The 24231-nt window shown below is 33.1% G+C and overlaps 1 protein-coding gene across 3 annotated transcripts in view; it reads left to right on the forward strand.

The window, feature by feature from the left end:
* Nucleotides 1-24231, forward strand: part of AGMO (alkylglycerol monooxygenase) — a 345425-nt gene that overhangs the window by 319061 nt on the left and 2133 nt on the right. The window contains exon 13 of one of the 3 annotated variants that reach the window (XM_072783952.1): nucleotides 8372-8515. The exons of the other annotated variants lie outside the window; for them this stretch is intronic. Within the exon in view, the coding sequence (XP_072640053.1) occupies nucleotides 8372-8422 (51 nt within the window). The 3' untranslated portion in view covers nucleotides 8423-8515. Of the gene's footprint in view, nucleotides 1-8371; nucleotides 8516-24231 lie in introns of those variants that run through there. 3 annotated transcript variants of the gene reach the window in all.

Here is a 24231-nt window from a genome sequence, read left to right on the forward strand (position 1 = left end):
AAATATCAAAGTTGACTGCTATGAAATCAAAACACTGTGCGTGATTTTTTTGGTGGGAGGAAGATAATTACATGTATGGTTGCCACTATTGCCCTTGGTCTCAGCAAGGGAAATAAAGAATTCAAAAAGAAAGACAAAGAGGATTTTTTTTTTTAATCATGACATTTCCCCCTCCCTCTCTGTGATGATGATGCAGGTAAAGTTGTTATTTCGTGAAAGGCACCTCTGCAGCAGTCAGCATTATCAGCCAGATTCCGGAGTTTTGATAGATGACTTATATGAGCTGAGTTCTGGCTCAAGGAATTGACAGATGAACGTTACTTCCAGAAGGGTTGGAATAGATTCATGGAAATCACCCTGTAACTCTGAGCCGACACACATGTCCTCAATATCCAGAAGCCAAATAGAGGCCAAATGATTCTTTTACATTTTCTGTTGGCCCCGGACCAAGAAGGCACACTGATTCAAACAAGTAAAAAATAATTCTGCCTCTCTCTTCTTCTAATCTTGGGCAGAGATAAAACAGAACCAAGTTATTAAAAATTTTAATAACATAATTTTATTTTTCCTGTTCTCTCAACTCTATTGAATGCTCTTATGGTTTTCATTATTTTAAAAGACTTAAAAACATCATAGAGAAAATCGCATCATTATAAGCCTACATATCACTTTGGACACCTACTTCTTAAAAAATAAGGCTAATTTTATTTATTTCAAGGAACAGATATTAAGAACCATATATGATTATAATATATCATCAGTCAATAAACTGTTTTCAACTTGGTTTTTCAATCAGCTCCAAAATTTCAACACTTCTAAAAAGAAGTTAATTTTCTATTGAAATAAGTTACAAGACAATATTTAATGAAGTATTTCTGGATTCATGCAGCATATTATTATTGTAGAAATACACTGTAATATATTACATCTAAAGACATTTTGATATGCACAAAACAGTATGTCAAGTGCTTGAATTTGGTATATTTTCCCTGGCTGGAAAGCACAGCTAGGTTGGTACCTAAGATACAAAATTAGCATCATGCCAGACAATATATAGTAAATGCAGTAAAAGGAATAAGAAAAAAAAAAGTGATGGCTTAGAGGAGGTAGCAATTCTGTATTTTGGAGAACCGTGATCATGGAAGATTCCATGAAAGAGGTAATTTGAGGCCCATCTTGACAATGGGATTTAAAGAAATGGGTCTGGAGGAGAAGAGAGATGGAGGGAGTGAGCATGAAGAGTTGTACAACAGGAAAGATCTGGGGTGTGTTCAGGAAACATGTAATGAGCCGTCTGGTTTGTCTGGAAATATGTTAGGGGATTATCAGGAGAGCATAAAAATATTTTCTTATGTATATGCTCCTTGGAGAACTCATTCACTCTCATGGTTTAAACCCCTAAAATCCTTTAAATCCATCTTTTTCTCTCTATCCCCATAGCCAATCATACTCTAGTTCTGGCCACTGTCATCATCAGCTTACTGAATCGTGTCCTAACAGGCGTCTTGTCCAGTTTGTCAGGCTCCATGCTGTATACCACAGCCAGGGGCTTACAAACAAATCTCTTCTTATTACTCTGTGATGAAAACCCCTCGGTTGCCTACCCTGTATCTTGCAAGCCTCATCTTTCTCTCTCCTTTTTTAATGCTTTTGTAGTTAGATTTCTCTGATTGTCTCTTAATTCTTTCAGGGAGTCATTTTTTTTTCTCTACTGATTGTTATCTCTGCTCCCAAAACTTTCCCTTCTTTTTTCAGCTAGCAAACATTTCTTTATAATCTACTCAGTTTTAAAATCAGTTTGATTCAATAATGCAGTCATTCATTCATAACTACTCAGTTGAGGAGATGCTATATTCCAGGCACTCAATTCTTCCAAAATATGTTGCTCAAACTCCTAGATTGTATTGTATGGCCCTGTTACACACACACCCTATATTGTAACTGTGTGTGCAGTAAATCTGTATTACCTATTCTAATTTAAGTACCATAAGAGTAGAATTGGCCTGGTTGGTAATTGATTTAAAATTAATAAAAATTTTTAAAGATTTTATTTATTTATTCATAGAGACACACAGAGAGAGAGAGAGAGAGAGAGACGCAGAGACACAGGCAGGGGGAGAAGCAGGCTCCATGCAGAGAGCCTGACGTGGGACTCGATTCCAGGGTCTCCAGGATCACGCCCTGGGCTGCAGGCAGCACTACACTGCTGCGCCACCGGGGCTGCCCAAAATTAATAAATTTTTAGTGGTATTCTACGAAAGCATCAAATGAGATCTTCATTCTTGAGTTTGGCTTTGAACAGCCCCCATAGGAAGACTTGTGTTCATTTTTACATTAACTCTCAAGTATGTTCTGAATGAGTCTGCCAGTCCTCTCTACAAGGTTGACTGTGAACCTCTTCTATATGGTTGTATTGGTTCTTCTTTCCATTTCAGGTCCAATTCAATGCTTAAGTAGACAGAAATACCACCTCTATCTACCCCAAAGCTCTCCTGAATTTTCAAAGATCTCATTGCATCTCTTCTTTTTTTTTTTAATTAAAAAAATTTTACAGGGTAGCCCTGGTGGCTCAGCAGTTTAGAGCTGCCTTCAGCCCAGGGTGTGATCCTGGAGACCCCGGATCAAGTCCCATGTCGGGCTCCCTGCATGGAGCCTGCTTCTCCCTCTACCTGTGTCCCTGCCTCTATCTCTCTCTGTGTGACTCTCGTGAATAAATAAATAAAATATTTAAAAAAATTTATAATACAATTCTTTTTCAAAACCACAGAATAAAATATTTTTAAAACCATGAATTAACATTAACCAAATTTATTCAGAGTTTCTGTTTCTTAAATCCATCTTTTCAGCTTTATCGAGATATGATTGACAAAAAGTGCCAGATAAAGTATACACCTGATGATTTGATGTACATCCTGAAAGGATTTCCCCATTGAGTTAGTTAACACGTCCATCACTTTTTCTTATTTTGTTAGAACAGTTAAGTTCTACTGTCAGCAAACTTCAATTATATATAGTACAGTGTTATCAGCTATATTTCAATTATATAATACAATGCTATATAGTCTATAACTATAGTTATCAACTATAGTCGCTATGTTATACATTAGATCCTCAGAACTTTTCATTTTATAACTGTTTGTTTGTACCCTTTTAACAACCTCTCCTGATTTTCCCAGGCCTTCAGCCTTCAGTCATTGACTTTTTCTACTCTCTCTTTCTATACATTTGACTTTTGTTTTTTAAGATCCTGACTGTAAGTGGAACCGTGCAATATTTGTCTTTCTCTGTCTGGCTGATTTCACTTATCATAATGCCTTCCAACTTTGTCCATGTTTTTTTAAAATGACAAGATTTTTTTCTTTTTTAAGGCTGAATAATACTCCACTGTATAGATATACCACATTTTCTTTATTCATTCATCTGTCATCAAACATAGGTTATTTTCATACTTTGACCATTATGAATAATGCTGCAATGAATAGAAAAGTACTTACATTTCTTTTTTTTTTTTAGTACTTACATTTCTTAGAGATAATTATTTCATTTCATTTGGATATACATCCAGAAATAGGATTGCTGGATCATATGATCCACTTTTAATTTTTAATTTCTTGGGAAACCTCCATGCCTTTTGCTGTAGTGGCTATCATAGTTTACATTCCCACAAACAGTACACAAGTTTCCCTTTCCTACATATCCTTGTCAGCATTTGTTATCTCTTGCCTTTTGCTTAGTTTTTTATTAGTTTCAGAGGTAGAATTTAGTGATACATCAGTTTCATATGACACCCAGTGCTCATTACATCAAGTGTCCTCCTTAATGCCTATCACCCAATTATCCCTTCCCCCCATTCCCCTCCCCTCCAGCAACCTTCAGTTTGTTTCCTAGAGTTTAGCATCTCTTATGGTTTGTCTCCCTTTCAATTTTCATCTCATTTTATTTTCCCTTCCCCTATGTTCACCTGTTTTGTTTCTTAAAATTCCACATATGTGTTAAATCATATGATATTTATCTTTCTCTGACTGACTTATTTCACTTAGCATAATACCCTCTAGTTCCATCCATGTCATTGCAAATGGCAAGATTTCATTCTTTTTGGTGGTGGAGTAGAGAAATGGAATATATATCACATCTTTTTTATCCATTTATCTGTCAGTGGACATCTGGGCTCTTTCCATAGTTTGGCTATTAGTGGATATTGCTGCTATAAACATTTGGGTGTATGTGCCCCTTTGAATCACTATGTTGGATAAATATCCAGTAGTGCAATTGCTGGGTCATAAGGTTGCTCTATTTTTATCTTGTCTTTTTGATAATAGGCAACCTAACAGTTGTAAGGTTATATCTCATTATGGTTTTGATTTGCATTCCCTATGATTAGTGATGTTGACTTCCTTTTCATGTATCTGTTGGGCATTTTTGTCTTTGAAAAATGCCCACTGAGATTCTTTGACCGTTTTTCATTGGCTTTATTTTCATTTTTGTTTTTGTGTTTTTTTGTTTTAGTTTCTGTTTTTGTTTTGCTACTGAGTCAAATGAGTTGTATTATGGATATTATTTATTTTTGCTTTTGTTGTCTAATTAAAAAACCCTTGCCAAGGCCAATGGCAGGGGTCTTGCCTCCTATTTTTTCAGAACTTTATGGATTTAGCTCTTAAGTTTGTGCCTTTAATCTATTTTGAGTTGATTTTTGTGTATAGTATAAGATACAAATCGAGTTTCATTCTTTTACATATGACCACTTAGTTTTCCCAGCATCATTTATTGAAGAGACTATCCTTTCTCCAAATGTATTCTTGGCTCCTTTGTCATAAATTAACTAACAATGTAGACATGGATTCATTAATGGACTTTTCTGTTTTATTGATCTCTTGTGTCTGTTTTTATGCTAATACCATACTGGTTTGATGCTTGGTAAATAATTTAAAATCAGAAAGCTTGGTAAATAGTTTAAAATCAGAAAGTGTGATGCCTCCAGCTTTGTTCTTCCTTCTCAAGATTCCTTTGGCTACTGAGTATATTTTGTTCAGGTTTTTGAAAGAAATATATTTGTATCTGAACATTTAAAACACACTCCTCTTATCTCTTCTCCCTTTCTGTCTAATTGCTATACAGACTAACTACTAACTAAAATAGAGGTGCCTGGGTGGCTCGGTCAGGTAAGCATCCGACTCTTGATTTTGGTTCAAGTCATGATCTCAGGGTTGTTTGTTTTGTTTTGCTTTTTAACAATTCTTTTTTTTTTTAAGATTATATTTATTTATTTGACAGAGAGAAGGAGAGAGAGAGATAGAGAGAGAGAGAGAGAGTAGTCAGTGTGGCAGGCAGAGGGAGAGGGAGAAGCAGAAGCACGTTCTCCTCTGAGCAGAGAGCCAGATACAGTGCTTGATCCCAGGACCCTGAGATCATGACCTGAGTCGAAAGAAGACACTTAACCAACTGAGCCACACAGGTGACCCAAGTTTTTTTTTCTTTTTTTAAAGAATTGAAATGTGAAACTTCCAAAATAGTAAAACAGAAATTTGTAAGACACACACACACAATAGTCAATGTAGTATTAGTGTTTATCATTCTTCTGCATGATGTAATATATTTCCATTTACTTGTAATTTCAAACAATATGTCAGTTTTTGCTACTTTTAAAAATAATACATAAATAATGCCATACTATTATAATATTGCTCAATTTTGTTTTTTAGATTTATCCACATTGGAATATAAAATTTTAATTCATTTTTTAAAGTTTCTTTTTTTAAAATTTTTATTTATTTATGATAGTCACAGAGAGAGAGAGAGAGAGAAGCAGAGACAGGCAGAGGGAGAAGCAGGCTCCATGCACCGGGAGCCCGACGTGGGATTCGATCCCGGGTCCCCAGGATCGCGCCCTGGGTCAAAGGCAGGCGCCAAACCGCTGCGCCACCCAGGGATCCCTTTAATTCATTTTTAATTAAATTTTTATCCACTTTTTATCTACCTTATAGTTTTTAATTGGTTGACTATATCAATATTTATATATTTTTCCTTTTTTCTTATTGATTTATCTATTAATTTCTTTTTATGATTTTAAATGCATCCCACAAATCTGACATACAGTATTTTTATTGTCATTTAGTTATATATAATAATCCCCCTTATAAATTATATCCACTAACAGATTATTTATCAGTGTGTTATTTAGATCCCAAATATTTGATTTTTAGTATATTGATTTATTCTATCTTAATTACTTTTCGGTCAGATACTGTGGTCTGTATATCATTTACTTTTTATTTGATATAAAATGAGATATCATATATGTATATATATACGTCATTTTCATGTTTACATCTTCTATCTTCTTACTAAAATTTTACTTGATAATGTGTACTTTTCCAAGAGAGATTAAAGTCTCCAGCTATATTTGTTCATTTCTCAGTTTGTTTTTGGTAATTTTGTTTTTTTTTGTGTTTTAAGATTATATTGCTTGGCACATCCAGATTCAGCACTGTTACATGCTTATGGCACGTTGTTCATTTTGTAGTATTAAGTAATAATGCTCTATCTTTAAAACATTTTACCTTGAAGTCTACTATATCAAATATCACTGGTTATTCTACTTAATTGACTTAATATATAGCATGCTATTTTTTTTCTTTAAATCCTTCTATATCAATATGTGTGAATATATATGTACACATTATAAACATAATATGATTGGATTAAAATTGTAAAGACTTATTTATTTGAGAGAGAGAGAGAAAATGCAAGTTGGGGAAGGGGCAGAGAGCAAGAGAGAATCTCAAGCAGACTCTCCACGGAGCCCAGAGCCCAACATGGGGATGGATCTCAGGACCCTGAAATCATGACCTGAGCTGAAACCAGGAGTTATACACGTATCCATCTGAGCCCCCCACACACACCTGGATTAATTTTTTTAAGATTTTATTTATTTATTCATGAGAAACACACAGAGAGAGAGGCAAAGACAGGCAGAAAGAGAAGCAGGCTCCATGCAGGGAGCCCAATGTGGGACTTGATCCCGGGATTCCAGGATCACACCCTGGGCCAAAGGGAGGCACTCAACCACTGAGCCACCCAGGCATCCCTGGATTAAAATTTTAAATCCAGTATGAGAATCTCCTTTATTGCCAAGTAAAATCCATTTAAATATTTAGTGATTTCTGACATTTTTAACAGTTTGTCAGTTTCAACTTATCATGTGTTTACTTTCATTGTCTCTTCTTCCCCTATACTGCATACTACATTGACTATGGTGTGCATGGATGTGTGTGTGTGTGTGTGTGTGTGTGTGTTTTGCAAACATTTGTTTTACTATTTTGGGTATTATATATTTCAGTTCTTTTATTCCTTAGTCTTATGTTATACTGTTCTTAGTTGATTTAGTAATGCTTTAAATCTTATACTTCTACTTCCAAGGTTATTATTCCCTAGTGTTCAATTCTAACTAGTTTTTAATTTCTTGTTTGTGATTGATTAATATTATTCAATTTATTATAAATAAGTCAATAGTCACTTACTTTCCCAAAGCCTGCACCCTTCTTGTGCAGACATCATTTTCCCCTTTTTAAAACTACCTCCCATGTTTCCTTCTTGCTTTAATTTCATTTTTTCTGAAGTATAAAGTATAAATTTTTCTGTGATTTTTTTTCACAGTGGTTTATGATTACCAAACATTTTTATCTGAAAATGATTTCACTTCACCTTCAATCTTAAGTGACAAGTTAGCTGGCATAGGGCTATCATTTGACAGTGGATATTTAGAGATTTGTTGAGATTTAAAGATATTTCTTTACTGTTTGGCCAAAAGTCTGATATATTTATATTTTCCTCTTAACCTAATATATCTTTTGTTTCTGGTTTCCATTAAGATTTATGTCTTTGTCCCTAGTCTTTTATAGTTTCACTAAAATACATGCAGTTTATTTCTTTGTTTCTTTTTACCTTTCTTGGGCTTCATCGTGGTTTTTCAATTGAGGGATACATGTCTTCTTTTCCCTTCACTTCTGCAATATTAACATCCATTATAGCTTCTAGTGTCACCTCTCAACCATTCCTTTTATTCCCTCTTTCTTAACTCCAATCAGATATATTAGATTTTCATGTCACCAACTCTTTTTCATATTTTGTTTCCATAACTCCCTCTATGCCATTTTCATCTTCTAGCTTCCTAATTATATCTTCTTCTCTACATAATCATTTTTTAACCAGTTCACCAGATTTTTTTTAATTTCAACAATTATTATTGTTAATTATTATTTTGGATTTTCTGATGTTTTTTTTCCAGTCCTTTGCTGTCCCTGTCCCTCATTATTTCTATTATTATTATTTTTTTTATTTAATTTTAATTTTTTTTTTAATTCTTACTTTACAGGTAACCTGGGTGGCTCAGTGGTTGAGCATCTGCCTTTGGCTCAGGTCGTGATCCCAGGGTCCTGGAATCAAGTTTTGCATCAATGTTTCTGCCTCCCTCTCTGTGTCTCTCATGAATAAATAAATAAAATCTTTTTAAAAAATTCTTACTTTACACTATCTTTTCAATTCCTCCATTACTTCTTATATTTTTGGTATAGATTATCCATTTGCTGAGTTTGTTAAAATCTCCCCCAGGATTTTTAAAAAATGTATGTGTGTATGTGTGTACATTTAAACTTTTATCATGAGCTCTTTCTCAGTAGGGATTGTTATATCCCTGGGCTTCTCAGGTACTTTGGCTTAAGAAAGCATCTCTATGGTATTCAGCGTGTCTTTATTTGTGGGCCCCAGCAATTTCATGTTACTCAGTTATGTTAATTTTTCTGCTTTGGGTGTCTGAACCACACTCACTTGTAGAACAGTTTTAGCTTTTCAGGTTCTCACAGAGCACTTTCTTTTTTCTCCTATCTCTAGCAGAGGATGATTAAAAGCTTCCTTGCCACTTCTCTGGGCCACTGTTTATTTTTCTAGTACCTTTTCATGGATTGAGAGAAAATCATCTTTTTCCAGGTCACACAGCTCTCATAGAGTCAAGGCCATTATTCATGGCTCAATTGAAGCATTGAACCTCCTCCTTCTTCTATTCTTTTCTCCTAGTTTCTAGTATTCCCTTTCTTTCTTTTGAAATAAGCTACATCTTAGATTTCTAAAGGATGTATTTATCCAGCATTCCATTTATTTCTCTTTTTTTTTTGTCACACAAAAAGCAATTTTATTTATTTTTCTCTTAAAAATTATTTATTTATTTATTTTATAATAAATTTATTTTTTATTGGTGTTCAATTTGCCAACTTACGGAATAACACCCAGTGCTCATCCCGTCAAGTGCCCCCTTCATTTATTTCTTGAAGAGTGTTCTGTATGTAATATGTCATTTTGCAGAAAGCCCCAACCGTTTACAGAATATATTCTCTCTTCTATATAAATTATTATTTTATATTATTTTTATCACTTTTTGTTCTAGTACATATCTAGGAATATAGTGTATGCCCTGTGGATATGTATTGATCTCTTGATCCTGGCATTTCCAAATCTGCTGCACAATAAGCAATTCTTAGTTTTATACTTTATATTTTATATAAAAATGATCTAAACAATAATATATTTGATTTTGTGTGGCATATTCTGAATTCAGTATGAAATTTGACAAACTTTTTTTAAACTGTAATAGACATTTTTTACCATTAAGAAAATTTATTATTATTGTTTAATATTATTATTGCTACTGTTTATAAGTGATGTATATAGAATTTCACCCAAAAGAATTGGCTTATTATTTTATCATAAATGTATAATTTAATTGTTATGCTGTGAATATCAAGACTTCTGGAATTTAGTATTACTCACAAGCATATCCCTTTGTGGCTACAGTTGAAAAGAAAAGGAAAAGAAGAAAGAAAAAGAAAAAAGAAATCCTGTAAGTCATCATCGAGAAAGTATAGTTTTCTAACCCCCATTTAAAATTTCCTCAGGAGAGCAGGCAATCCCTTCATGGAATTGAACAGAGATGAGGTTTGATCACAAAGCCATAAATTCTCTTTCTGATTGCTATTTGGCCTGAGGGTTTGCTGGAAGCATCACCGTCCTAGTTAGACTGTTTTCCAGCTTTTAAATGTACTAGAGTATGATTGTATTATGTGTTGACCCTGATTTATGTTGAAAACCCAGAAACATTTTTTCCAGAAGAAGTGCTTTGTGTATGTGTGAGCATTTGAGGCCTGGCCCCATCTGAGAGTTGACTGGCTCACCTCAGTATACTGTTCATTTATTCAGATGGCTGAACTCTAAAGGAGAAATCTTTAAATATCCAGTGGTATTTCAGTGAAATAAATACTATGAAGCAGATATGGGTTGTTTAAAACGTATCACTATGATGTAATATGTCAATGCTCAATTATGCATTTGCATGCACCTTAAAAAATTCTGTCTCCAGAGAAAAACTGATTGTCATAATACCGCATTTCAATTAAACCCACATCCTATGCATTCTGAGGTCCAAATTCCTGAAACCCTCAAGTTAATGTGTTCCATGCTATGGGGTTAATTTACATAAAGTTCTGGAGCTCCTGCTGCACTGTTTCAAATCTCGGTAGCTTTGATACTCTCCATAGTGCTATACACAAATACTATAAACTAGTTTTCACAGAGACAACTTATAATTATCAGCAGGAATTAGTTTCATACAGTGATCTCTAGCCATATTGTACCAGAACATTACCCAGACCCCCTCACTTCTGAACTTCATTTTTCAGTTCCTATAATACACATCTGTTCCACTGTGTGTGTTTTGAAAATTAAATATACTAATATCATTCTGACTGACCCGGCCACCAAACTCATGTGGGAGAAATCCAGTCCTCAACCCAAGCTGTGTTGAGTCTTCAGGTCTTATGGGAGCTTGTAACTCACTTCACCAAGACAAAGGAAAAAAGTAAAAAATAAAAGAGAGAGAGAGAGAGGGGAAAAGAAAAAAAGCAAAAGAAAGGAAAACAACATTTCTAGGCATGTGTACTTTCTTCTGATAAGAGCATAGAAAAACTCAGCCAATTACAATGCAGTTTAGCCAGTATTCATCTCAGCGAAATTTTCAAGGTCACCACAGTCATCACATCCCAAGATTTTGTAAACTTTCTCTGTGTAACTTCTGCTTCACAACAAGGGGAATCCCTGTACTAAATGCTCTGTGGTAAACCAGGTTATTACAGGGAGTCATAATTAGGTCAAGAAAAATGCTAGTATTGAAATCTAAATATAGTTGACATAACAGAAAGTCTCAGTACACTGCATTTGTTGTGACAGCATTTATATTACGTTTATTCACTTGAAAGTTTGAAGTAAAAGCATGGTCTGTGCAGCTGTGATAGGATCATTGCTGTCAAAGACAGAGTTAGAAATAGCAGTGTATGCAGAGGTTTACTGAGGTTTAACTACTTAGGGCAGTTAAAACATATTTTAAAGCAAAATTTGTGTGCCAAAAAACACAAACCAAATATTCTCCTATATGTTAATGTAAAGTGGGGGGTGACGTCATATGTACATTTAAGCTGCTTTTGGAATTTGGAGCTCTCAGATACACTCTGCTGTCTTGTTTGATCAAAAGCAAAGACATCTATTTAACCAATACTAGAGTAATAGAAGCTCAACATCAAAAATTAAAAGAAGTAACCTTACAAATAACCAGGAACAATTTAGATCTCATCATCCCCTTTTTTCTCTTTCTTTTCCCACTAAGTTTTGCCATTTAATCAAAAGGCAAGATTGGTTTAAATTATCAGACAACTACCTAGAGACGTCCCTTTGTTAATTTCTTCAGTCTTGCACAATAGTTCTCCAACATGAATATGTAAAAGAATTACCATAAAGGGTTTGCATACACAAAACCATGTGTAGTACACTAAAGGCGTTATTTAAGGGATATCCTAGGGTAATTTTAGCTTGGGACAACTTTTGTTGCATGTGCTAATTTCAGAAGCTAACCAGGAAGGTTCCATTGACCCTTACTTATTTATGAGAATTATTAACACATTTACCCAGAATCCATAAAATTTATCTTTTGACATAATTATAAACACATTTGCAGATACAAAGATATTGTCTAAAGACTCATACCACACCATGCGTCATTGATTCTTTATTCAATATTTGGCATTGGTTATTTATAAGTTTCTCCTAGAATTTTTATCATATAGTAATTGTTTTTAAGGATCTTCCCTCTGTCTTTTTTCTCTCTCAAAGAAGAGAGAAATAATCAACAATGAATTATGGACTATATAAAAACTAGCAGTTCTGAAGGTTTTGTGTTATAACTTGACCTAGATGATATATTAATGACTAAACTGTATTCTTCCCCCAACTCCAACCTTATTGAGCTATGGCTGTATTTCCTGAACTATAACTAAAAACAGGCAAAGTATTTTACCTCTGGAATTTCTTTTGTTTTTAAAACCCATCATTATTTACCAATATCTACCAAAACTGTCCATGACTTGTTTTATTTTAGTATATACCTCTGCAAAGTTTTATAAGAATCACTAGTGCTACTCTACCTTTTCTTTGTTGATGTTCACCAAGTTATTTTTCAAAAGTGAACCTAATGTGTCTTAACTTTTTAAATTTTAGGCCACAGTGGACCAGCTTATGTCCAAGGTGAAGATTAGGGATTTTGATTTCTAGAAATGGATGTTTGGGGAATCCATCTCTGCCATCCTCTGCCAGTCTGTAAACATATTCCACATGTATGGAAAATAATTTTTTTTAGGATTGGCTATTTTATTTTATTTATTTTTTTATTTGAATATAGTCAACAAACAATGTTACAGTAGTGTCAGTATATGACATAGTAATTCAACACGTATGCCATGTTCACCCCAAGTGTAGCTACCCGTTGTCACCATACAACACTATTACAATATCATTCACTATATTCTCTATGCTGTTGTGCCTTTTATCCTTGTGACTTCATTCCATACCTGGGAGTCTCTTTCTTCTACTCCCCTTTACCTACTTTGTCCCTTCCTTCTGGCAACCATCAGTTTGTTCTCTGGAAAGCTGATTTTCTTTAAGACTCCTCCCTTGTCTTTTCCTCCATTATTTCAGTTACCTTATTGTGCTAGTAACTAGGGCAAGATGAAGAAGTATTTCTGGTATACTCTTTTTATTAAAATTTTAATTATTTATGGGAGCTATCCTTAGAACTCTCTAACATTATAATATTGTATTGGCCAATTCTGTTATTTTTTTTCAGATAATGGAATAGAATAGATATTAGAGATTTCCTATTTCTATCTCATTGGGCAGAAAAGAAAATGACATCCAGAGAACATAAATGATTTGACTATTTCATGACCGAAAGGACAAGAATCCAAGTTTCAAGGCTCTCAACCTGTTTTTTTCCCAGGGCACTGGTTTAGATTTTTGAATATTCCTTTAAGCTTGTGGTTGTGATTTTAAAAAGTGGTGGATGAGGATACATTGAGATGAAAAAAAGTAAATATTAGAATTTTTGTTTCTAGTTGTTTTAACCCATCCTTTTAAAATAATTTTTTTTGTGGCTTATAATACACAAAAAAATAATTGAAATATTTAAAGGCTAAATGCAATGGAAGAGAAGAACTGCTATGATATATTTTCAAAATTAAATTTAGGGGTGCCCAGATGACTCCTTTGGCTAAGTGTCCAACTCTTCGTGCCAGCCCAGGTCATGCTCTCAGGGTCATGAGATTGAGCCCCACATTGGGCTCTGTGCTCAGTGCAGAGTCTGCTTGGGATTGTCTCCCTCTACCCCTCCTCCTGCTCTCTCTCTCTCTCTCTCTCTCAATTAAATAAATCTTTTTTTTTAATTTTTAAAAAGATAAAGTTTAGAAAACTTTGCTGTAAAAGCTGATCTAATATCAGTAGTAACTATAATAACAAAATAGCAAAAAAAAAAATAGCATCAGTGGAAACTACTAACATTTGCTGAGCACATGCATACATCAAATCCCAAGTGTTTATGCTCTTTCACTTAATTATGCCAACTACCTTGTAAAATTATCCATGTGTTTCAGGTGAAGATAGTGAGATATATCAGCATTAAATAACTTCCTCAGGATAGAATTATGATTCAAAGCCACCTTTATAATCACATATAAGTTCAAAACAGTAATATATAGGTACTTTAGAAAACACTCTATCTGCTGAATGAAAATGATTCATCCCTTATTCATATAAGAATCCTATAAGGTAGCTGTGGCAAATATTCATCTTACAAATAAGCTAAGTCAGTGAAAAATATAACATATCTCTGTGATTGGCCTCTTTTCAGTAAAACATGTTTTTACATTGAGCCACATTGTGAAGATAGTTTTAACCTGAAGATTTAGAAATACGATATATATACAAATACCAGCCCTTAATAGATACTTCGTAGAAAACTATGTAGACCTACTTCTCTGAATTCAGGGCCTATGTGGCTCACGAGTGAGTTCCATTAGAGTGAATTGCCTGGCATAAAACAAGAATTAGATATATATTTGCATAATAAATACAAACTAATGGGGGATGGTTCATTGCAATTTTTTGTGCATATATTTGCCTTTGAGGTAAGTACCATGATATTTTTTCTTATGCATGTCATACCTAGCACTAAATAAATAATAAGTAATTAGAAGGATATGGGTGTTTATTTTTAAAGTTTATTATTTTAGCAGTTGTGACTTTGCAATATTAGATTTTCTTACATTGAGTCTCTACTAAAATTTTTGATGACTTTTCAAGTGTTTTGTCTATAACACAAAGGTATAGAACAATAATTTTTTGCTGGCATTTTCTTACTATTCTTCCTCCATTATGTCCATTAAATTTGGCCCCTTCCTTTATGTTATATTGTCTATCCTAGTCAAAAAACATGTCGTGCTATCAGCTTAGTTCCAGTTAGAATTTTTTTGACTCAGCTTTGCTCAATATATATATTTTTTCATTTGTCAAAGAATATTTCAAAAATACTACTACTAAAAAATTATCTCTATTTTTATATAATTTTCATGGAAGACCATTTCCATTATATTGGTTAGCATCCCTGAGGAAAAATATCTGTAATAATTGTAAAAAAATATTTTAACATAATTTTAGATATGATTGGAAATTTAATGTAACATGAAAGATCAAAACCATGGTTTGGTAATAGAAGTGGGCTGGAGGATCATTAGTAACTATTATTTAGGGACACATAGGTGGCTCAGTGGTTGAGTATCTGCCTTTGGCTCAGGGCATGGTCCTGGAGTCCCAGATCAAGTCCCACATTGGGCTCCCTACGAGGAGCCTACATCTCCCTCTGCCTGTCTCTGCCTCTCTCTCTGTGTCCCTGGTGAACAAATAAATAAAATCTTTTTTAAAAATTGAAACTATTATTTAGTCTATATTTTTGTGTCATAAAAAGGATTTAAAATTTAAAATATTTTATGACACTAAAACTCATCAAGATCATCAAATTCTATGTCTTTACAGGATGAGGTACATAACGGAAATACTTCAAATGATGATCAACCTAATTGTACTTACCCACTAAGTACAATTATAGATTACTCTAGTTTGTAAGATAGTTATATTTTCCCAGCAATAATTATGTACCTACAATATTGAAAGGATCATTTTAATTTGTGACCATGAATGAGAAAGAACTGACATGTTGAAAACTCTTATGTTCCAAATTCTACTTATAATCTATATCTCATTATCTGTCACTCTGTTGTCACTTTTATTTTTTATTTTTTTTTTGTTGTTGTCACTTTTAGTTTATTGAATCTTTTTAGCAAGAAATATAGCACAGTTTAATATCTTATATTTTCATAGAACTTTATGATTTTTTAATTGAGTCAATATTTACCATAATCTTGTGAGACCTCGAAGCTTTTATCTTTATTTTATAGAGGCAGAAACTGAAATTCTGAGTAACCTGCTGAGGCAAAATAATTTGTGTTGAATTGGGACAACCTAATTCTCTTATTCCTTTTCCAGAGTTCTAGTTTGACTAGGTTTCTGAACCTGATTTTGATATAATCAGAAGACCTTCTGCAATATTTTATGAGTATTCTTTCTTGGATATTTTAGATATAATTGACCATTGAACAGCATGGAGGTTAGAAACACCAACCCCCCATGCAATTGAAAATCCACATATAACTTTTGATTCTTCATAAACTTAACTACTAATAACCTAAGTTGACCAGAGGCCTTACTGATAACATAAATAGTTGATTAACACATATTTTGCATGTAACATGTATTATATAGTACATTTTTTAATAAAGGAAGCTAAGGAAAAGAAAATGTTATTAAGCAAATCATAAGGAAGATAAAAAAATCATTTGCAGTGCTGTATTGTGTTTATGGAAAAACAACAGCACTTAAGTGGCTGTGTGCAATTCAAACTTGTGTTGTTCAAAGTTCATTGTGTATATTAAGAAGTTAGAATAATATTTTTGAATACATGCAAATGAAAAGGAAAATGTGCTATATTGCAAATGGATGATGCAACAGCTAATTGTTTTCTTCCATGGATTGTGGGAATTATAAGACATCAAGTGATTTAATTGCACATTTTTACCTCATTGTTTCCTAAAGGAAAAAATACATATTCTTGTCCCTGAAATGTGGAAATTTCTCATCTTTCCAATTCTCTGCATAATTCGAGCTCTTTCCCAGCAGTTCATGATATCATGTTTCCTTTAATAATCTTTGCTTTCATAATTAGAGCCTTAATTATCATTATTGTTGTCATCGTCATCATCATGGTAGTCATCATTATGATCAGTATTATCATTATTTGGAACAGAAGAGATATAGGGTACAGGCTCACACTTTTTTATAGCTTAAAAGCTAGAAAATATGCTCTTTGAATGTTTGCAGTGTTTATGTAATCAGTACCTACATTGCCAAGGCTTATTGAAAACAGCTGGGTGCCTGCTGCCTGCCTCCCCCTTTGTTGGAACTGTTGCCAGAACAGGTAGTCAAAAATGGAAAGTAAGGGAAAATTCAGGCATCTGGGGTGTCTCTCAGGAAAGCAGCTGTGGCTTCCTTAGGAAGCAGTCATTGTTTCCCATCAGCCAAGACTCCGTATACCCTTGGGTCCAGTTCTGGCATGGCTGGCTTAGTAGGATGCAGTTTATGACTTAGGACTTACGCGAGAAACCATTTGGGCAGTCCCATCTTTGGCAGAACTTTGAGAGAAATCCCCCAAGCTGCAAGCCATATGTTGGCTGTTGGCCTTCTATTTAGCCTACTCTGGGAGGCTCCCATTTACTGGGACTCTAATCATCCCTTTGACACAAGCAAAAACAATACAAAGAGATCTTTTCAAAACATATCCTTCCAAGATATACTGTCGTTCTTTTAAAAAAAAACAGACATCACTATTATTTCTGTAAACATGGCAATTTTTTTCATGAAAAAAAAATTTTTTACGAGGCTTCCTTTGTTTCCTAAATAGTAGGCAAGTACAAAGAATTTTTTTAACAGCCCACTGGACGTCCTGGACTAGCAGTGTTGAATGGCGTTCTGCATTTGTAAACACATGGTCTTTCAGATATAAATTTTTGTACACCAAGTATTAAAATTTTTTATGCACGTGAAAAGATTTAGGAATTTTTTTTACGACGTAAGCTCTCAACTGTGATGTCAGAGAGATGCTAGGAGCTGGCCTTTGTTATGTACAATACACTGAAAATCAAACTGCTGTGATGAGATTATCAGGAACCACTATGTGTTTACCATGAAAATGGCATTTTGGTAGAGCAGGATTGAATGTTTTTCTTGATAATTTTTGTTAAAACAGAGTTCTGATTTTAGAATGCAAATGCTTTAAATTTCAGCAGTCAGAAATAAAAGGGAATTAGAAAGGTGTTGTACTTTGAATTTTAGATTAAAGATCATACTTTTCATTATTACAGAGAGTTCTGTTAGGACACTTAAGGACCATGATTAATCCACCAACATTTTATTCAAAAATATTCAGTTTCAAAATATACTACTGGATATGAAGCAAACAATTTTGTGCCAATGTTAGACATACTCAGGAAAATTAAATGAAATGTTATTCTAGTTGTAGCTAGAACTTACTTGCAGAAATATGAAAGTAAAAAAAAAAACGAATGAATTTTTTAATTCACTGAGCTCTCTTCCATTTAAAAAAATATTACCTTCCATTTAAGTAAGGTAATAGTTTTTAGGGAAATGTTTACAATGTTTACAATGCTTGCCCTTGACTAATTTTAATATATAAAAATGTCTCAGGACAAATTAGGTAATGTTCGTCAAGTGCCTTATTTTTCCTACACTTATTCCCAAATTTATAAAAACTAAAATAGACTAGCCTTAAAATTTTTTACTGCTCTGATATCTTTTTCATTCCTAAATCCATAAAAAGTAAAGAACATGGGGCTCCATGGTAAGTACTAGAGGAAGATTATGAGTATAAACAGATGCTTTTCATAATGTACACTTTTCCTAAGGTATTTTTCCAACAGAACGGTCAACCTTTAACCTCACATTCATTCTCACTAGTGATATTTGGTCTTTTAATCTGACCTTATCATAACTTTCTCTCCATATCTCCATATTGTTTTTTATCCTACAGTTCAAAATAGAGTTCTAAAAAAAAAGTCTTACCCTTCTACATTAAGAATTTTAATTAGAAAAATATAAAGTCAGGCTCCAGCTTTGATAAGGCACATATTCTGACCATTCTATGGATACAAATCATGTCTAATCAACTTTGGTTGTCTCTTTAATTTTTCCTCCGTTTTAATTGTGGTAAGTTTAGCCTTTCCTTGTACCTATCCTTTTGGAAACTTCAAGCTGGGGATGAAAAAAATAACTGGAAAAAACTGAGAAGAAAGCCCGAATATCTAGAGTATGTATATTAAAATATTTAGAAATTTTCTAGGAAATCAACATAAATTGAGCTGTATCACTGTGTATAAGGAAAAGCAAGAATGTAGTAAGTAATTAAAGACAATTTTAAAATCCACACTACTGGATGGTCATACCCTCAGAATAAGGGTTGGTAATATTGGATAATTTTGAAGTCCTATATCTATAAACACACTTTATTCATAATTTTGAATTCAAAGATGAAAAATTCACAGATGTTTTTGAGAAATGTAGCATCTATTTTCACTTTATGCTAATTACAGTTTATACAATTTTGACCAGATGGGTTTGCATGCACAGTAGCTAATTCATGACAACTGTCTTCAAGTATATTCTCTGAATGGTAGGTAGTTCTTGAAGACCTATAAGTGATCTCTAATGCTCTTACTAATATTTATGGTTTTAAAATGTTATCATGATAACTCAAGTGTGATATAGATGAACAATAGAATGTTCTGTAGGGGCATTATTGTAAAGTATATACAATTTCTTGAGCTGTTTAGACATTTAGAAGTGAGTAAATTATTGTACATCATAGGAGATAATCATTTCCAGGGAGCTGAAGAAATGGTTACAATGAAGATTCTGTATTTGTTATCTAAAATTAACTTAGTACTTTTTTGTCACTAAAATTATTAGAGTCCTTTGCCCACACTGAGTAGTAAAATAGTGAAATATCTAGTTTTTCAGGTTTCAGAGTTCAGTTGAATTATTTAAAACTTTTGTTCCGATGTTTATTTTGTGTTTATTTTCTTTTAAAAAACATGATCATAGTATGTTTAATATTTTATCTTGTTTGAAAATGACTATCAGGGTATATGTAATGATTGAGAAAAATATATATTCTTTTTAAATAAGGCATTGTTATTATGGACATTCACATAAACTTTCTTCTTATATTGTTTTCCCTCTGTTAAGAATTTCAATATATATTTAAAAACAAGTGTAAAACAATGATACTTGATTTAAATCTTGACAGTATTAAATATGATAAGACTATGCATTAAGTATAGTGGTGATTGTATCTGCTTTGGATAGGATACAGAAATAAAGATAAAACACACGTAATAGTTGCAATGCCTGGAAATTATTTGTTTTAAGCCTTTTGTTTATTTGTCTGCAGATGACTCAGTATTTAAGTCATATATAGAATATACTGGAAGTAAAATCAGCAATTCCCAATTGCTTTTGAGTTAGCATTTGTCATATTTTATCTTTGAAAAATTCTAAGAAAAAAAAGTATAATTACCTAATATCTTTCTGATGTTTTCACTTCAGAAGGACTTTCAGTCCATTTGGCTCCAATTTCTAGTCTAGTACTGTTTGTGTTTGTCTCTTGCATTAATAGAAAATAGAGATATTTTATTGCAATTCAGGTGTGTACTCTAAGTTCTTATCTGCTTCTCTGTACAGCAGATGATGGTAATCTTTTAAAAAATTGAAATATTATGTTAAAAAGTATATTTAACAAAGAATTGGTACATTTTTCTCCAAATAATTTAGTAAAAACTTCTGCTTGTTTAATATGTTGCTCTTAAAACAAATTGTTGCTGTTGTCGTTGTTATGGTTGTGATAATTGGCTAGTTAATTGTTATTTTATGAACCTCATCAATGTCAAAGAAAAAATTTTTAGGTAAAAGTATGCTCTTCCATTTATAGGCAGGATATGATTTGTTAGGCATAAAAAAAAAAAGTATATCCATTCCAGGAGAATTTTAGGAAATCCAGACAAATGTCTAAATTTGGCTGAAAATATATGCAGTGAAATAAGCAGTAATATTTTTTAAATTATTTGAAAGTGATTAAGTCTCAGATCTTCACCAAAAAAATGTTATTTATAGTTAAAGTATTTCATGTTCCTTGTCAAGGCAGAATTTATCAAGCAACTTTACCCACCATTTACAAAATGACTTATCTTTTCTAACTTACTCGTTCAACTTTTTAGTGATTTAGTATACATAATTATATCACCACTGTGAAGACGCATAAAATTAAATGAGATATTATCTCTCAGGCAATGTATTCTATTTCAGTATTTGCAACAATAAATCCATGCTTGAGAATCAAACTAAATTTCAGCTATTTCAGAGATTTAGTTTCTCCTGTGGGTAATGTTTCAAGTACTTCAAAAGTTTCATTTTATTTGCAAGTTTATTTGAAAGTTAAATGATTTGAGATATGTGGAGTTCTAGTTCTAATAGAAATTATCCACTACCTAAGAGGATATGTTATTTGCACCTCAGGTCATTTATTAATATATATATTAATTAATATTAATATTAATATATATATAGTAGGTATATTCAAACTGACAGAGACAGATATGTACATAGGTGTAAGAACAATCCACTAGCTTTGTAATTTGAGAGATAGCAGTATGAGGAGAAGTCACATGCACATAAATACCTCTTTTGGTACTATTCTGTCTCCTTTTAGATTAGATGTCTGATTTGCTCATAAGTAGAGCCGTGTTTAGTAAGTCCTCTTAAAACACAGACATTAACAGGGAGGAGCAGCAGAATAAAATATCAGTTCCCTCTGGTGTTTTAGTATGGATTACAGGCTCAGGTTAGCCACCTGTCAATTGATGCACTTTTTTGGAAAGAGGTGGAGGAAACAGGGAGAGCATCTGTACAGGCCAAAGTTCAGGAATCAGAGTCTAGGGCCATGGGAAGTCAAGGAAATAGCCTGAAGACAAGGGCCACTAATGATGTGTTAGCTCAAGGAGGGCTTGACACCAAGAGTGAACTTCCTCTGTTTCATATTTTAAATCCAGCTGTTAAAATCTTGAGACTTGCCCAGGCCTATGATAAAATAAGTGTTCATTGAATTTGTATATATTCAGAAACATTCTATCTATGATTAGAGAATATTGCAAAAAAATGCTCACTTTAATTGTCTTTTATTCTTATACTAGCCTCACTAGTAGTTTTCTTATCTTCCTTGAACAAATACTTAGTTGGGAAATATGTTAATGAACAATTATTTCAATGATACATTTAATCTAATCAACTACGGAGAACCAAATGAACAACTTCATACAAAAATCAAGAGAGAGTTAAAACAAGAGAAAATTTTAAAAATGGAATGACTGCAATCAATAATCAACTGGTTTTATTGAGTCCACATTAAATAATTTTCCAGCTTAAAATGATATGTGAAATACACATTTAGGTCTAATGTATGTATTGCACAACACATACATACTTGAAAATATAAGAGCAAATCTATTTTTCCTACTTAACTATTTTCTAATGAAACTGAGTGACTATTTCAGAGTCATGCATATTTTGAGAGGGGCATATTCATTGCATTAATTTTTATGTTTCTGTGCCATTCTGGATTATATACAAAAACTCCAATTTATACTTAAAATGCTGACGGTGAAAAATGTCAGAAACCTAGCAGTTACTGACTCAAAAATCATTAGGCAAGGATGAGTGACTACAAAATAAGAGGCAATGATTCACTACTGATGCACATATTCACTGAACTGACTTCACTGGATATGCAGTTAGATTTTCTGGGAGATGCTATGTAAACAAAAAAACTACCATGTCCCAGCTCTGATAGTTAGTAGCTTTGTGATTTCTCTGTAAATTCTAAGTTCCCATCGCCTAATGAGCAAATTGGGTACCAATCTACCAAGATTTGTAATGAGAATTAAACATTATAATCTAATAAAGCACCTAAAACAATGGCTGGTTTAGGCAAGGATCTCACTGCACATTAACATTGAACCTGAATTGGATTCCTATGCTTCATCAAGTTTTCACCCCATCCTTTTGAAGAGATAATATATACGGATGAAAAATCCCAGAGAAACAAAATAAAACTGCAAACTGTCCAATATTGCATTTTTTGATAAGCTAAAAACATTTTAAATCACTGGAAAAGACAATTGTGTTTAGTTAGGAATGGATCCTTAAGGAAATAGGACTTGAATTATAGTTTCAAAACACAAAGATTTAGTTGTGAAGTTGCAGATAAACAACAAAGGAGTGAAGTGAATTGTAATTTTTTTTCATTCTTTTGTTAGGTTGGAAGTTCTTACTCTTTCTGGGATTCCAGATGAAAGTATGGATAGTCTAGTGTGTGGGGAGTAGGGAAGAGGAGAATCATGACATACTAGCAAACTTTTACATACATTTTAGCTATTTCATTCTCCCTAGCCTTCACCCATGGAATCCTTATGACCCTAAACACTAAACTCAAAACCAGTAAAAATTTAAACTGCCAATATATTTCAGGTTCCACTACCTTACACAACACAAGGTATCTATTAGTTGCTTGAATTGGATATTGGAATATTATGAATTGGAATGGAACTATTTCTACTATTATTATGCATTTATCATCTCTCTCCCATTTGAAAGTTGTTTTTGCAGCTAGTACTCTGTCAACATTACCCATCTTCACAGACTAATGCAATTCATTGCACAGTCAAAGGGCTTTCATAAATACTCCCACCTTAGTATTATTTTGCTTGGCACCATCATGAGAAATCCCATGAGGTCATTTTTCTTGAATTACAGTCAAAAGAAACAAAATCAAAACCAGCCTTTAAATATATTGTATTTGATTTCTGAGGCAACTCCATAATGCTAATATTATTCTTGACTTCTGCTTCAATATAACTGTAGAGTTTGTTATTCATATGTATTTTTATATTGTGCATATTATAGGCTGAAAGGAATGCATGTATTTGAAGAAAACTGCAGACTGGCTAATGTGAAGGATAATAGTTCTCTAGGAAGAACCATAAGGTTCATATGAAATTGAACAACCTACCTGTGAAGTCTAAATATCAGTGTTTAGGAAAGTCGTATTGTTGTTTTTGTTTTTATATTCAGGCTTTCATAGCAAAATAACCACAGTTAAAGCTGTTTTCTCTTAATTGATGGCTGGTCTCAGTTCATGCCTTTGGCTTCTCCACAGTCCATCACCCCAAAATGTCCCTCATACCTCCATCTTATTACTTAAATGTTCTCCTTTGTATATTTTTGTGGATCTTTCAGGGATAGTGATCTTCTTCCTGGGGAGAAGACTTGGTCATATTTTGGTAGTTGGGATAGGCGGTTTGCACAATAAAAAAATATATGGATACAGCTATCCCAATAACTCCATTTGTTTGGGCATTACTCTTTTCTATCATCATACCGGTAACACCTCAAATGGAGATCATAAAAGCAATCTTACAGTTTAATTTTAGTACACAGGTAATAGCAAAGGAAAGGGTTGGCTTAGGAGGCCTCTAATGGTATAAAGATCATGACTAGTGCTTGGATTTTACCTCAAGAGAAGATACATGTTTTATGGCATTATGGCATTTAGATTATGCATAATAAAAA

The sequence above is a fragment of the Canis lupus genome, chromosome 18 (assembly GCF_048164855.1).
Source record: "Canis lupus baileyi chromosome 18, mCanLup2.hap1, whole genome shotgun sequence".
NCBI lineage: Eukaryota > Metazoa > Chordata > Mammalia > Carnivora > Canidae > Canis > Canis lupus.